This window comes from Emiliania huxleyi, assembly GCF_000372725.1.
Source record: "Emiliania huxleyi CCMP1516 unplaced genomic scaffold EMIHUscaffold_34, whole genome shotgun sequence".
Classification (NCBI taxonomy): Eukaryota; Haptophyta; order Isochrysidales; family Noelaerhabdaceae; genus Emiliania; species Emiliania huxleyi.
In genome coordinates this window covers 205,615-218,935 of record NW_005199443.1, presented here as the reverse complement: position 1 = coordinate 218,935, position 13,321 = coordinate 205,615, and the positions used below count along the sequence as shown (strand labels likewise).

Genomic DNA, 13,321 nt, shown 5'->3' with positions numbered 1-13,321 from the left:
CATCTCCCCACATCTCCCCACATCTCCCCGCATCTCCCCACATCTCCCCACATCTCGCCAACTTGTACGGCCCCACCGAGGCGTCGATCTCCCCACATCTCCCGACATCTCCCCGCATCTCCCCACATCTCCCCACATCTCCCCACATCTCCCCACATCTCGTCAACTTGTACGGCCCCACCGAGGCGTCGATCTCCCCACATCTCCCCACATCTCCCGACATCTCCCCGCATCTCCCCGAGGCGTCGATCGAGGTCTCCTACTACGAGTGCCTCGCCGAGGACGACGCGGTCACGCACGGATACCCGATCGGCTTCCAGGGCGACGCCGGCGTGCCCGTGTACGTACTCGACCCCTCTGACCCAGCGACGCCTCTCCCGGCCGGCCAGCGCGGCGAGATCTGCATCGGCGGCATCCAGGTCGCGAGATGACCCGAGATGACCCGAGATGACCCGAGATGACCCGAGATGACCCGAGATGACCCGAGATGACCCGAGATGACCCGAGATCTCCATCGGCGGCATCCAGGTCGCGTATGGCCACCTTAACTCTCCCCACATCTCCCCACACCTCCCCACATCTCCCCACATCTCCCCACATCTCCCCACATCCCCCTTGCCCCACCACCTCGTGTGTGTGGAGAAGTTTACCTTACCTTACCTTACCCACATCTCCCCAGGTCGCCTACGGCTACTTGGACCGGCCCGAGCTCACCGCGGAGAAGTTCGTGCTCAACCCGCACGGCGCTGGCTGCTCTCTGCCCACATCTCCCCATATCTCCCCACATCTCCCCACACCTCCCGCACGGCGCTGGCACGGCGCTGGCTGCTCTCTGCCCACATCTCCCCATATCTCCCCACATCTCCCCACACCTCCCGCACGGCGCTGGCTGCTCTCTGCCCACATCTCCCCATATCTCCCCACATCTCCCCACACCTCCCGCACGGCGCTGGCTGCTCTCTGCCCACATCTCCCCATATCTCCCCACATCTCCCCACACCTCCCGCACGGCGCTGGCTGCTCTCTGCCCACATCTCCCCATATCTCCCCACATCTCCCCACACCTCCCGCACGGCGCTGGCTGCTCTCTGCCCACATCTCCCCACATCTCCCCACACCTCCCCACATCTCCCCACATCTCCCCACATCTCCCCACATCTCCCGCACGGCGCGTGGCTGCTCTCTGCCCACATCTCCCCACATCTCTCCACATCTCCCCACATCTCCCCACATCTCCCCACACCTCCCGCACGGCGCGTGGCTGCTCTCTGCCCACATCTCCCCACATCTCTCCACATCTCCCCACATCTCCCCACATCTCCCCACACCTCCCGCACGGCGCGTGGCTGCTCTCTGCCGCTCGGGCGACTGTCGTGGGTGAGGACGCTTCGGACCACTACACCGCTAGGCCCCGGACTGCTCTACCGCACCGGCGACCTGGGCAGCCGCGACGCGGGCGGACGGCTGCAGTACTTCGGCCGCGCCGACCGGCAGGTTACCCGAGATTACCCGAGATTACCCGAGATTACCCGAGATTACCCGAGATCTGCAGTACTCTGGCCGCGCCGACCGGCAGGTCGAGGTGGATAGAGAGGCGGATCTGTCAGTACAGCGAGCTGCCGGTGAGGCGGAGAGACAGCCACACTGGAGCAGCGCACACTCTGAGCTGCTGCTACTACCTCAACTGACACTGCCACCCGCTTGGAGCTGGCCTCTCACAGCTGGCCTCTCTCGGCTTCGCGCGGGAAGGTCAAGGTGGGCTCAATCTCGGGTAATCTCGGGTAATCTCGGGTAATCTCGGGCACTCTGCGGCCAGGTCAAGGTCGGCGGCGTGCGGATGGAGTTGGGCGAAATCGAGGCCGCCTCCCTCCGGCTCGTGCCGCAGCTGCTCAACGTGGCCGTCGAGCTCGTCGAGGGGTTGTTAGTGAGGAGCTCATTCGGAGCCAATGGTGCATTAGGTCGCCGTCGAGCTCGTCGAGGGGTCCCTCGTCGGCGTCGCCGTCGCGCGGCCGGGCGCGCGCGTCAGCGGCGGGGAGATCAAGGCCGCCGTCGCACTCGAGATGAAGTGGGTAACTCGACTGTTCACCTCCACTGACGGTACTGAACTGATCAAGGCCGCGCTGGCGCTCGAGATGCCGTCGTCGTACATTCCGGCCGAGTGGCACCTGCGCGGCGCGATGCCGCTCGGCTCGGGCCCGTGTCCGCCGACCCGTCCACGACATGTCCGAGACACGTCCCGTAGGCGCGATGCCGCTCGGCTCGGGCCCGTGTCCGCCGACCCGTCCACGACATGTCCGAGACACGTTCCCGTAGGCGGCGATGCCGCTCGGCCTCGGGCCCGTGTCCGCCCGACCCGTCCACGACATGTCCGAGAACACGTCCCGTAGGCGCGATGCCGCTCGGCTCGGCCGGCAAGGTCGACCACACGGCGGTGAGCAAGTGGGTGACCGACCAGCGCACCGCCGCCACGTGGGGGGCCATCTACGACGAGATGTACTTTGCCGACGGGCTCCAAGTGGACGACGGCTGCGAGGCGCCCGCCCCCTCCCCACACACACGCCCCCCCCCCCCCCCCCGCACTAGTGCCACCAGTCCACACGGGTCCTCAAAGTGCCGCCCGAGTGGGCGAGCCGCGTCTCGTGGCTGCAGTGGTGGCGCGCGCTCACCCAGCACCTCTACTCGCCGGGCCGCCGCCTCGCCGCGGGCATGGCCGCCACGCTCCGCGCCGCATCGCTGCTCCGCTCTCCGGCACCTCGAGCCGGGGCAGGCCGCGAGGAGGCGCCGCTCTGGGTCGCCCCGCCGCCTGCCGCTGGCGACCCGGCTGGCGGAGAAGCGAGCGACTCCCCCGCCTCCTCCTCCTCCGCCGCCGCCGCGCTGTCGGCGGAGGAGCTGGCCGCGCCGTTCGATGCCGAGCGCGCGACCAACGCAGTCAAGACGGCGGACGCGAAGAAGCAGGGGAACTACCTCTCGGAGGCGCTGCTCAATGAGCTCAAGGAGAAGTGGAGCGGCGGCGACGCAGGCACCAAGAAGGCCGCCGTGATGGCGCTCGTGGTCTCCTTCCTCGGCGTGTCCTCCGACGGCGTGCTGCCGGGCGACACGTTTGCGCAGCACGGAGGCAGATTCTCCCTCGCCGCGTTCCGAGTCCGGGACACGTCCAGGACACGTCGAGAGGACATGTCCGCCAGCTGTGGTCTAGGCAACTCCTTCCTGGCCATGTCCATCGTCGCCTCGCTCCGCGAGGTGTTCGGCGCCTGCGTCTCGGTCTTTGTCGTGCTGACCGAGCCGTTCGCAGACATTGCGAGTCTCGTCGTCGCCTCGACGGACTCGCGCCCGGGCTCGCCGAGCGGCGACGGGAGCTCGCAGTGGGTCGTCAAGCGGCGGTGCTCGCGCGGCCGCAAGCAGCTGCCGCTGCTCGAGATGCGCCTCGAGGCGCCCTCCCCCTCCTTCGTCTTCTTCCCGATGGCGGGCGGCTCGCCCGAGCAGTTTGCGCCGCTGTTTGTCGCGCTCGCCCGCGTCACCCCGCGCGCGACCTGCTACTTCGTGCAGCCGCCCGGCCGCGGCGCGCGCGAGGGGGAGCCGCACGCGGCCACCATCGAGCAGTACACCCTCCCCATCGTCGACGCGATCGCCGAGCACCTGCCTCAGATGCGGCACGGGCCGTGCGTCTTCGTCGGCGACGCGTGGGGCGCGGGGGTCGAGGCCTCAACAAGAACGGGAGGAGGAGCGCGCTGCGGTGTCGTCCCTGTAGGCGACTCGTGGGGCTCGGTCGCCGCGCTGCTCGTGGCGCAGGCGCTGCACGCTCGGGAAGGCTTCTGCCCGTGCCACGTCGTGGTGTCGGGCAACGAGTCGCTCGAGGCGACCAGCCGCTACAACGGGCTCGGCGCGCACGACGACATTCATTGATTAGCGACAGCTGAGCTCATCCATTGATGCACTACTTGGTTCATGAATGAGTAGGCGCGTACGACGACACGCCCATCGGCCAGCTGAGCGACAGCGCGCTCGAGGCGTTCCTGCGCGCCTCCGGCGCCGAGCCGTCCTCCATCACGCCCGCCGTCATCGGCGCGTTGCGCGCCGACTGCCAGCTGTACGAGGACTTCACGCTGGACGAGGCGACGGCCAAGCCGCTCCCGTGCGGCGGCACGGTCCTCCTCGGCCGTCAGGACGGCGTCTCTAGATGCCACATCTCTAGATGCCACATCTCTAGATGCCACATCTCTAGATGCCACACGCCGATCCGCGCGTTCCGAAGTGCGGTCGAGTCGACACGCTCCTCGACTTTAGCCAGCTGCCAACATTGGACTCGCGCCCTTGCCTGTTCCATATCTAGACATTCTGGCAACCGCGATGCTCTGCACCCGCTGCACGGCACCGCGCGTACCTTCCCTGCAGCGTCGGTCTGCTCCCGCCGCAGGACGGCGTCACCGCGCGCGCCGACCTGATCGGCTGGGCGGACGCCTTCGAGGAGGACGAGCTCCACCTGCAGCGCGTGCCTGACTCGTCGCACCACATCTTCGCCGAGCAGCCGGAGCTCATCGCGGCGACGCTCGAGAAGCTCGTCGGCGGGCCCGAGCGCCAGCTGCGTGCGGTCAACATGTCGGTCGCGCAGCAGTTCAAGCTCGACCTCGCGCAGCGCTCGCCCACAACGCAGGCGACCGAGATCTGGGGAGATCTGGGGAGATCTGGGGAGATCGCAGCGCTCGCCCGCTACGCAGGCGACCGAGGCCAAGAAGATCGACTCCTCCTTCTCGCTGCTTGGCCCGCCCTGCGCCTTCGTCGCCAAGGGCGTCGCCTTCGAGCAGCTGCAGGCCTCCCGCACGGGCAACTAACCCCAACCCTAGCCCTAACCTTGGCCCTGTCAGGCCTACCGCACGGGCAACTAACCCTAACCCTAGCCCTAACCTTGGCCCTGTCAGGCCTACCGCACGGGCAACTTCCTCTACCGTTCGGGCTCGGCACACGGCTCCAAGGGCGAGCTGGGCGCGCTCGCGGCGCAGGCCCAGGCGTACCCGGTGGGGCTGTGAGGCGGAGTGGGATGCTTCCTCGCCAAGTCTCGCACTCGGAGTGTCGCCGCCAGAGGCGCCCCGGCTCCTTGGGAGAGTTGCCGCCGCCGCACACTCGCGTTGAGGGGTGGAACTCCCCCCGCTCGCATGGCTGATGCATGTCTGAGTTATCTCGTCTCTGCTCTCCCACAAGTTCTCGGCCCGTAGCCCTAAGCTGTTACTGTTACTGTCGCGCCTGCCTCTGTCTGTGTGTCCGCACCGACGCGCGTGACGCGCACGGCTAACATCTAAGCCAGGCAAGGTGCAGGTAAGATAAGGTAAATAAAAAGGAACAGACAGAGCACACAGCGAGCACAGAGGACCCAGAGCCTGCGCTTCGCTTGTGTGCCGCTCGTTTGCAGCTGAGCTCCGCGCGGCGATGTGGAAACTTAATAAGAGGTTCCTCTTATTTCCGCGCCCCCCCCGCAAGGCGCGCGATACACATTGCTGAATGCTGAGCGGCGTTCTGACGTGGCACGTGCACACTCCCTACTTTGAAGCGCGTCCCTCCGCTCCGTCGCCGCCCGCGGCCGGCTCAGGGCAGGCCGGCTCCTGCGTTGGCGCCGCCCCCTTTCCGGGCCGCGGGTCAAAGTGCGGGATCGCGTCGGCGAGCAGGTCCGAGATGGGGACGGCCTCCCTCCAGCGGGCGCCCCTCGCCCCTCCCCTCCCCTCGCCGCAGCCCCGCGGAGTGAGCGATCGCTCGAGCGGGTGCGTGTGCCCCGCCGGGTCGCGCCAGCTCTTGCGGAAGAGGCGCGCGCCTAATCTCGGGTGATCTCGGGTGGTCTCGGGTGATCTCGCGCCAGCTCTTGCGGAAGTGGCGCGCGCCCTGCGGCCGGCCGCCGCGCCGCACGAGCCGCCCACCCTTGAGCACCCGCTGCGCCGCCGCGAGCGCCTCCTCCTCCCACCCGCCCGGCAGCCGGAGCGAGGTGACCGTCGTCGGCGCCGCCAGCTGCGGCCTCCAGCACCAGTCGGTCGGCCGCGCGCCTGATCTCGGGCGATCTCGGCTGATCTCGGGCGATCTCGGCTGATCTCGGGCGATCTCGGCTGATCTCGGCCTCCAGCACCAGTCGGCCGCACGCGGTGGGCAATGGTCAGGCCGGCAGTGCAGTGGGGAGATGTGGGGAGATATGGGGAGATATGGGGTGATGGGAGATATGGGGAGATCACTCGCCGTGGGCAATGGCCGGGCCGGCGGTGCAGTGGGGAGATGTGGGGAGATATGGGAGATCACTCGCCGTGGGCAATGGCCAGGCCGGCGGTGCAGTGGGGAGATGTGGGGAGATATGGGAGATCACTCGCCGTGGGCAATGGCCAGGCCGGCAGTGCCGTGGGGAGATGTGGGGAGATATGGGAGATCACTCGCCGTGGGCAATGGCCAGGCCGGCGGTGCAAGCGGAGCTGTTCCGGTCGTACGTCACCGAGTGGCAGGTTGGCTCGTCGCAGCAGCGTGCCTCGCACGCAGCCAGCGACGGCTCCTCCCCCGCCGCCCAAACCACCCTCGCCACCCCGTAACCGTAGAAGGGCTTGCGGCGCGCGGCCGCCGCGTTGTCCACGCCGCGCAGCCGCCGAAAGCCGCAGCGGCAGCCGTCCGGGCCGCGCCCCGAGCTGCAGACGTCGCGCGGCGGCGAGGCGACGCGAGGCGCGAAGGAGGCGCCGACGACGGGCGCGGCGTAGGCGGTGTCGGCGAGCGGGTGGCGGGAGAGGTGCGGGCAGCGAGAGGAGGGGCCGAGGAGCGACACAAAGGCGGCAAAGGGGCGCCGCTCCAGCGAGGCGACTCTGGTCTGCCTCTCGAACCCGCGAGCGGTGTGGTACCCGCGGTCAAAGCATGCCTCGCCGCCGCCCGCTTGGTTGGCGCACACCTCGCAGTCGTGGCAGAGGTCACTGGGGAGATGGGGGGAGATGGGGGGAGACGTAAGGAGATGGGGGGAGATGGGGGGAGATGGGGGGAGATGTGGGGAGATGGGGGGAGATGGGGGGAGATGGGGGGAGATGGGGGGAGATGGGGGGAGATGGGGGGAGATGGGGGGAGATGTGGGGAGATGTGGGGGAGATGGGGGGAGATGGGGGGAGATGTGGGGAGATGTGGGGAGATCACACCTCGCAGTTGTGGCAGAGGTCGCGCCATGTCCAGTAGCAGCGCAGCAGCGGGCACCACGGGAAGGTGTCGAGAGAGACGTACATGCGAGCCGAACCCAGCTGCAGCGCGACCTTGATGAAGGTGGACGCGAAGGAGCCGGCCAGCACGTCCGCCTGCGAGGCCCAGTCACAAGCAGCCTCGCACGACCTCGGTCGACCTCGACTGATCTCGAGCGATCTCGGCGCGATCTCGCCTGGGAGAGGAGTGCGAGGTCGAGCAGCTGCAAGTGCAGCATCTCGTCACCCTCCCTCCGCCGCTCGTTCTTGCGGTGCGACTTGTCGATGGCGGCGCGGTCCTCGCGCAGCATCAGCACCTAATCAGTGTGTGTCGATGAGTGGTAGTTCATAGCAACTGTAGTTTGTAGGTCCTCGCGCAGCATCAGCACCTAATCAGTGTGTGGCGATGAGTGGTAGTTCATAGCAACTGTAGTTTGCAGGTCCTCGCGCAGCATCAGCACCTAATCAGTGTGTGGCGATGAGTGGTAGTTCATAGCAACTGTAGTTTGCAGGTCCTCGCGCAGCATCAGCACCTAGTCAGTGTGTGGCGATGAGTGGTAGTTCATAGCAACTGTAGTTTGCAGGTCCTCGCGCAGCATCAGCACCTCGAAACCCTCGATCACCTCCGAGACTGCCGCCGCCGCGATCGCGGCGCTGTCGGTGGCGAGGAAGAGTGTGCCTAACCATGAACAGCTACCACTCGAAACCACCATCTCACGGCAGCCGCGCGCTGTCGGTGGCGAGGGGCATGGCTGCCGCCGGTGATGCCCGCGTCGCGCAGCCGCGCCACCGCGCCGGCGAAGGAGGTGACGTACTTGCAGCCGCCTCGCTTGGCGTCGCCACACCCGTCGCCCAGCCGCACATGCAGCCCGACGAGGGGGCGGCGCACCGCCGCCTTCCACGCCGCCACGCCATCGGAGAAGGCGGCGTGGAAGGGGGCGCGGAGGGAGGCGGCGGAGGCGGCGGAGGCGGCGGAGGCGGCTGCGGCGGCGGCGGAGGAGGAGGAGGAGGAGGAGGAGGAGGAGGAAGCGGCGGCGGCGGCGGCGGCGGAGGAGGAGGAGGCGGGGGAGTCGCTCGCTTCTCCGCCAGCCGGGTCGCCAGCGGCAGGCGGCGGGGCGACCCAGAGCGGCGCCTCCTCGCGGCCTGCCCCGGCTCGAGGTGCCGGAGAGCGGAGCAGCGATGCGGCGCGGAGCGTGGCGGCCATGCCCGCGGCGAGGCGGCGGCCCGGCGAGTAGAGGTGCTGGGTGAGCGCGCGCCACCACTGCAGCCACGAGACGCGGCTCGCCCACTCGGGCGGCACTTCGAGGAGCCGTGTGGACTGGTGGCACCAGTGCGGCTGCGTGAATGCGTGCCTATTCACAGCTGTACTGTTCACAGCTGTACTCTTCACAGTGCGGCTGCGTGAAGGCGTGCCTATTCACAGCTGTACTGTTCACAGCTGTACTCTTCACAGTGCGGCTGCGTGAAGGCGTGCTTGAAGCGGCTGGCGGTGGTGAGAGGGCTCCACCGGATGGTGCTCTTCGCGATCGGGGGCCGCCCGCGCTGGTCCTCGTCAAAGAGGGCTTGGCACGCGGACGGTCGGACAACCTCATGCAGCGGGTACGAGGTCGGAAGCGTCGCGGGAGGCCAGTCGGTGACCACGAAGGCGCGCCCTTGCATGAGTGCGAGGTGGAAGGACATCGTCAGGGCGAGGACCTTGTTGCCGATCCCGTTGGGCGACATCGGCGCAAAGTAGACTGGCGTAGAGTCATAGTCGCACTTCAGGGAGCCGTGCCTGCGGGACGGCCCAGCGTGTCAATCGAAGATGCGCGTGTCGCGAGAGAGCGATCGCTGGGGAAGCGAGGCAGCTCGCGACGGTACACCGTGTAGCAGTGAGAGGCGTGGCGCTGGGGAAGCGAGGGGGCTCCGGTGCGGCCATGTAGCAGTGAGAGGCGCGGCAGTGAGTGGAGCGGTGAGTGGAGCGGCGTAGCAGTGAATTGTGTGTACCTCGCCGAAAGCCACTGGGTGAGCGCCGCGTCAATCGTCGCGTTGCCGACGTGCACCAGGCCGCCGTCGTCTACACCGAGGAGGTTCTGTCGGCGTCGTCGAGGCCGGGGCATTGGCAAACTCAGTCCCACCTCGATGGCCCGCTACATTGTGTCGGCCTTTTTTCTTTTTTCTTAGTTTTCTCGAGGTTCTCGAGGTGGATATCCTTTGGTGTAGGGTAGCGAGGATTGGTGTAACCCGAGCCACGGAGGCGTGTTTTCTGACAGCCGAACTCTCTAAGCTGAAGGGTGTGAAAAAAGAAAAAAATCGCCCCGACGTTGAGTCGGCGCGGCCACCGCCACAACAACGCCGCTCGCCTTTTGTGGCCGAGAGATAGGAGGCAAAGGGTGGGGCGCGGAGCTTTCCCAGAGCAACAGTGTGTGTTTATGCCGCTCTCTGTCCTCCTCCTGTGTGCCCTCCCGGCGTCCGTCATCACCAACAAGGCTGGGTGCGGTTCTGACGCCGGGCAGCCGGCGTGGTACGACCCGCTGCTCCGCTCGGCGGACGAGACGATTGAGCGCGCAGCCCCGGCGGGGCATCAGCCAGAGAAGGATACGGTCTTTGCCACGCTTCCCACCGTGTCGTGTCTGACGGACGCGCCCTTTGATGTGTATCTGTACGCCTCGACGCGCTCGCATGCGATGAGCGCATGGCGCGTGCGCCTCTTCTTCAACACGACGGCCCTCCGTTTTGAGGGCCACTCCGTCTCCTCGCAGTTCAAGGCCTCTTCGCACACGCTCGACGTGTCGGGCGTCACCCTCCAGACCGCCAGCCTCGCGTGTGGCTCAACCTGCAGCGCCGGTCAGCTCAGCGCCGTGACAGGCGACGCCATCTTCCTCGCTCGCGTCTCGCTCAAGGCGAACGCGGGTGCAGCCTTCGGCGGCGGCAGGGAGGCTCCGAGCGTCTTCAACCTCGGCGCAAAGGTCTCCGTCGACGGTGCGGTCGCGACGGTGCTGACCGACCTCGGCCGCGGCCGATGGGTGGTCAGGTATGACGCCGATGGCACAGAGGCCGAGGTTGGCGAGGGGGCGGGGGCGGTCGTCTGGCCGCTACCTTTCGGCGACATCTTTGCGTACGTGCACGAGGCTCTCGGCTACGGCGGCGAGCGGATCGGCGGGGCGGGCCGCGCGCCCGTGTACGGCAGCGGCGACACGCCGGCAAGGAGCGCGTGGCGGCGGCCCGTTCCCGTGTTCCGGCGAGCTGTGAGCTGCGTCTCTTCACATGCGTGCTTTGAACAGGAGCGGCGGACGGCCCTTTGGGTCTGCGGAGTGGTGGGATGAGAAGGCGGAGGCGGCTGAGGCGGCAGCGGAGGCGGCGAGGGCGGCGGCGGAGGCGGCGAGGGCGGCCGAGGCGGCGGCGGCGAAGGGCGAGGCGGAGGCGGAGGGGAAGGACTCGGCGGAGGATGCTGCGGCGGCGCGGCCGAGGAGGGACGCTGAGGAGGTGTTTGCGCCGCCCTGCTCCGAGGCGTGCTCTTCCTTTTTTGTGGCCGAGTGCGTCGTAGACTTTGGCGGCGGCTGCGACGGGTACGAGAAATGCCGCACGCACCTGGAGGAGTACGAGTCGGACTCTCCCCTCTTTACTGCCGGCACCGGCGCCCCTCTGTGTGTGGTTGGTTGCGGCGACACGCCCGCAATGGCGGCAGTGGGTTCGTTGTGCGACGACTGCGAGCCTGGTGACACGTGGCCAGCGGACGACGGCTGCAACGCGTGCACTTGCCCGGACAGCGGCAACGGGTCGGAGGCGCACTGCACGGAAATCGGTTGCCAGGCGGCCCCGTGCAACGGAAAGGAGTGCGGCGACGTGTGTGTGGCGGAGGAGGGCGGGGCGCAGGGCAGTGTGGCGGGCTTCTGCGACTCCGACGGCGTCTGCTCCGTCGCGGAAAACTTCGACCACGTGCAGGCGGGCTGCGAAGACGCGAAGCACAGATACATCACGGAGACTCTGTACGAGTCCGAGGGTTGCGACGGCGAGGCGTACCACGCGAGCTTCACGGTGGAGAACGGGAGGTGCGCCAGCGTGTCGGAGGAGTATCGTGCCGCCTGGGGACGCGAGGAATTTCGGTTCGTCGGCTTCAAAGTCTGCGACCGGGTGTGGCACTTTCACAGCGGGCGAGCGAGGGTGTGGACGGCGTCTCTTGACGCGTCTCGGCTGTGAACAGATGGTCCTCTTCACAGGGGCGTCCGACAGCTTGGAGGATTGCCAGGACGCCCTTGATGAGCAGTGCGCTGGCGATGAGGAGGACACGACGGGGCAGGAGGGGGCGGTGCTGCAGCGGGACTACATCTCGGTGGACCTCGCTGCAGAGGCGGTCTGTTCCGCCACAGACGAGGTGGAGACGGGCTGCGGGCTGGACTCGTGCAGCGTCAGGATCAAGCTGAGCTTCGAGGGGACCCACGGCTTCTTCGAGGTCGCATCTCGGCCAATCTTGCCCAATCTCGGCTCAGCTCGGCTCGGCTCTTCTCGGCTCGGCTGAGCTCGCTCAGCCCCTCCTTCTCTTCAAGGCGAGCGGCGGCGAAGGAGGAGGCGGCAGCGACACCGGCGCGATCGTCGGCGCCGCGGCCGCCGGCGGCGCCTCCGTCGCCCTCGCAGGCTTTGTCGGCCTTGGGCTCCGCAAGCGGAAGAGGAGCTTGAGGCGGAAGGGGGAGGGGGGAGGCGGAGGGTGCGGCGCCGCGGCCGACGACGCCACGGAGACGGCGCGGCGGGAGGAGCTGCGGAGCCGTGTGCTGGCGCGAGACCACCCGAGATCTCCCGAGATCTCCCGAGATCTCCCGAGATGACCCAAGAACTCCCGTGAAGACCCGAGATGACCCGAGATGACCCGAGATGGCCCGAGATGACCCGAGATGACCCGAGGTGACCTGAGGTGACCCGAGGTGACCCGAGGTGACCCGAGGTGACCCGAGGTGACCCGAGGTGGCCGTGTAGGCGCGGCGGGCGGAGCAGCAGGGCGAGGCGGGTGGGGAGCCTCCGCCCGCCCCTCCGGCGGCAGGCGACGGCGCTGCCGCTGCTGCCTGTCTTTGCGGCCTCACTTGTGCGATCACGGCATGTTTGTCCACTCGCAGGCGACGGCACCGAGCTTCCTGTTGTCGTCGCGGCGCTTGTTCCGGCGACGGTGGCGGCGGCGAGCGCGCCGCTCTCTGTCTCGGCCGCCGAGGCGGAGCGTGGGGCGGGGCAACGGGTCGGGCGGGGTGAGTGTGGCGCCTCTTTACGCCGTATGGTCTAGCGCGTAGGCCGGGCTCGAAGGGCTCGACGAGGGGCCCTTCTGCGGACTCTGCGGGCAGGCGGTCGGCGGCGCCGGCCGCTACTGCTCCTCGTGCGGCGCGTCGGTGCACCCGCCCAGTGCGGCGCGAGGCAGCCCGACGCAGTTCGCATGACGTGATTCGGAGACTCCTATCCTCGCCGAGTGTACGTTGTCGTGAGTGTGCAGTCCGGCGGGTATGAATCGCCCCCGGCCCTCTGTCAGTCTCACCTCAATCTGGTAGTACGGCTTTTCTGATCAAGGGGGCATTTAGTGGACCACAGAAGCCCCCGGAGCCCCCACCACGCACCAGCACCCCCCTCTCCCAGTCCCACAGCCACATACGAGCTGCGGCCATGTCGCGGGCGCCGTCATAGCGGCGAGGCGGCGGGACCGTCTGTGGCGAAGTGGGTCGCGTCCTCCGATTTCCGTCAACTCACGGTCGCCACACCCTCACTGTAGTGAGCGTCGGGCTGGTGGTTCGACACCGAGTTTGAAATGTCTCCGTTTCCGTTTCTCCACGCTTCTCTTCACAGGAAAATCGTGTGAAGATAAGCGGAGAAAAACAGAAACTTTTTCTGCCTCGGCCTTAGCCGTCGGTATGCCGAACTATATCTAGGCAGATTACACAGATCCACATACACCACAGGCCTAGACGTAGCTACCAAAAAAATATTGCGGCTTGGGCCTTGAGATGTCGTCGACCGCGAGGGCGCCTCATAGGAACGTCCACGTCAGGAATGGCGGCGCCTATGGACAGCCATGTCACGACGACTCGGTCACTCGGAGAGCGTCCCCGATGATGGCCCGCCTCAGCGAGTGGCGCGACCATGTTGAGCAGCAAGTGAGTGATGTAAGTGTGGCCTACAGCAATCGAGTCATG

The 13,321-nt window shown here is 67.5% G+C and overlaps 3 protein-coding genes across 3 annotated transcripts in view; 2 read left to right on the top strand and 1 right to left on the bottom strand.

Moving 5' to 3' along the window:
* The window catches only part of EMIHUDRAFT_207972 (hypothetical protein), a gene marked incomplete at both ends in the record, with an annotated part of 7,071 nt that extends 2,047 nt beyond the window's left edge, over positions 1-5,024 (top strand). The window contains 13 exons of the mRNA XM_005773310.1: positions 243-419; positions 680-723; positions 1,383-1,494; positions 1,817-1,894; positions 1,959-2,199; positions 2,388-2,515; positions 2,650-3,141; positions 3,241-3,540; positions 3,601-3,831; positions 3,987-4,145; positions 4,415-4,600; positions 4,716-4,787; positions 4,971-5,024. Coding sequence (XP_005773367.1) covers positions 243-419; positions 680-723; positions 1,383-1,494; positions 1,817-1,894; positions 1,959-2,199; positions 2,388-2,515; positions 2,650-3,141; positions 3,241-3,540; positions 3,601-3,831; positions 3,987-4,145; positions 4,415-4,600; positions 4,716-4,787; positions 4,971-5,024 — 2,274 coding nt within the window. The remainder of the gene's footprint in view (positions 1-242; positions 420-679; positions 724-1,382; positions 1,495-1,816; positions 1,895-1,958; positions 2,200-2,387; positions 2,516-2,649; positions 3,142-3,240; positions 3,541-3,600; positions 3,832-3,986; positions 4,146-4,414; positions 4,601-4,715; positions 4,788-4,970) is intronic.
* A 3,160-nt stretch (positions 5,025-8,184) lies between these two features.
* On the bottom strand, positions 8,185-9,292 carry EMIHUDRAFT_435752 (hypothetical protein; the record flags this gene model as incomplete). The annotated part of the gene is made up of 3 exons (XM_005773309.1): positions 9,162-9,292; positions 8,650-8,949; positions 8,185-8,527 (listed from the first exon to the last, which is right to left on the bottom strand). Coding segments are annotated over exons 1-3 (756 nt in total), but the record flags the coding sequence as incomplete, so codon positions are not given.
* A 248-nt stretch (positions 9,293-9,540) lies between these two features.
* Positions 9,541-11,755, top strand: EMIHUDRAFT_435750 (hypothetical protein). Its single transcript, XM_005773308.1, has 3 exons — positions 9,541-10,362; positions 10,439-11,607; positions 11,702-11,755. The coding sequence occupies exons 1-2, from the start codon at positions 9,587-9,589 to the stop codon at positions 11,352-11,354; spliced, it is 1,692 nt and encodes a 563-aa protein (XP_005773365.1). The 5' UTR covers positions 9,541-9,586; the 3' UTR covers positions 11,355-11,607; positions 11,702-11,755.
* Positions 11,756-13,321: the final 1,566 nt, after the last annotated feature.

What these genes read in the sequence shown, in the direction of transcription:
- EMIHUDRAFT_435750 (XM_005773308.1), top strand. Translation starts at nt 9,587, where the DNA reads ATGCCGCTCTCTGTCCTCCTCCTGTGTGCCCTCCCGGCGTCCGTCATC. An exon ending in AGCGGCGACACGCCGGCAAG is followed by an intron (nt 10,363 to 10,438) that starts GAGCGCGTGGCG and finishes TGCTTTGAACAG; the next exon opens with GAGCGGCGGACGGCCCTTTG.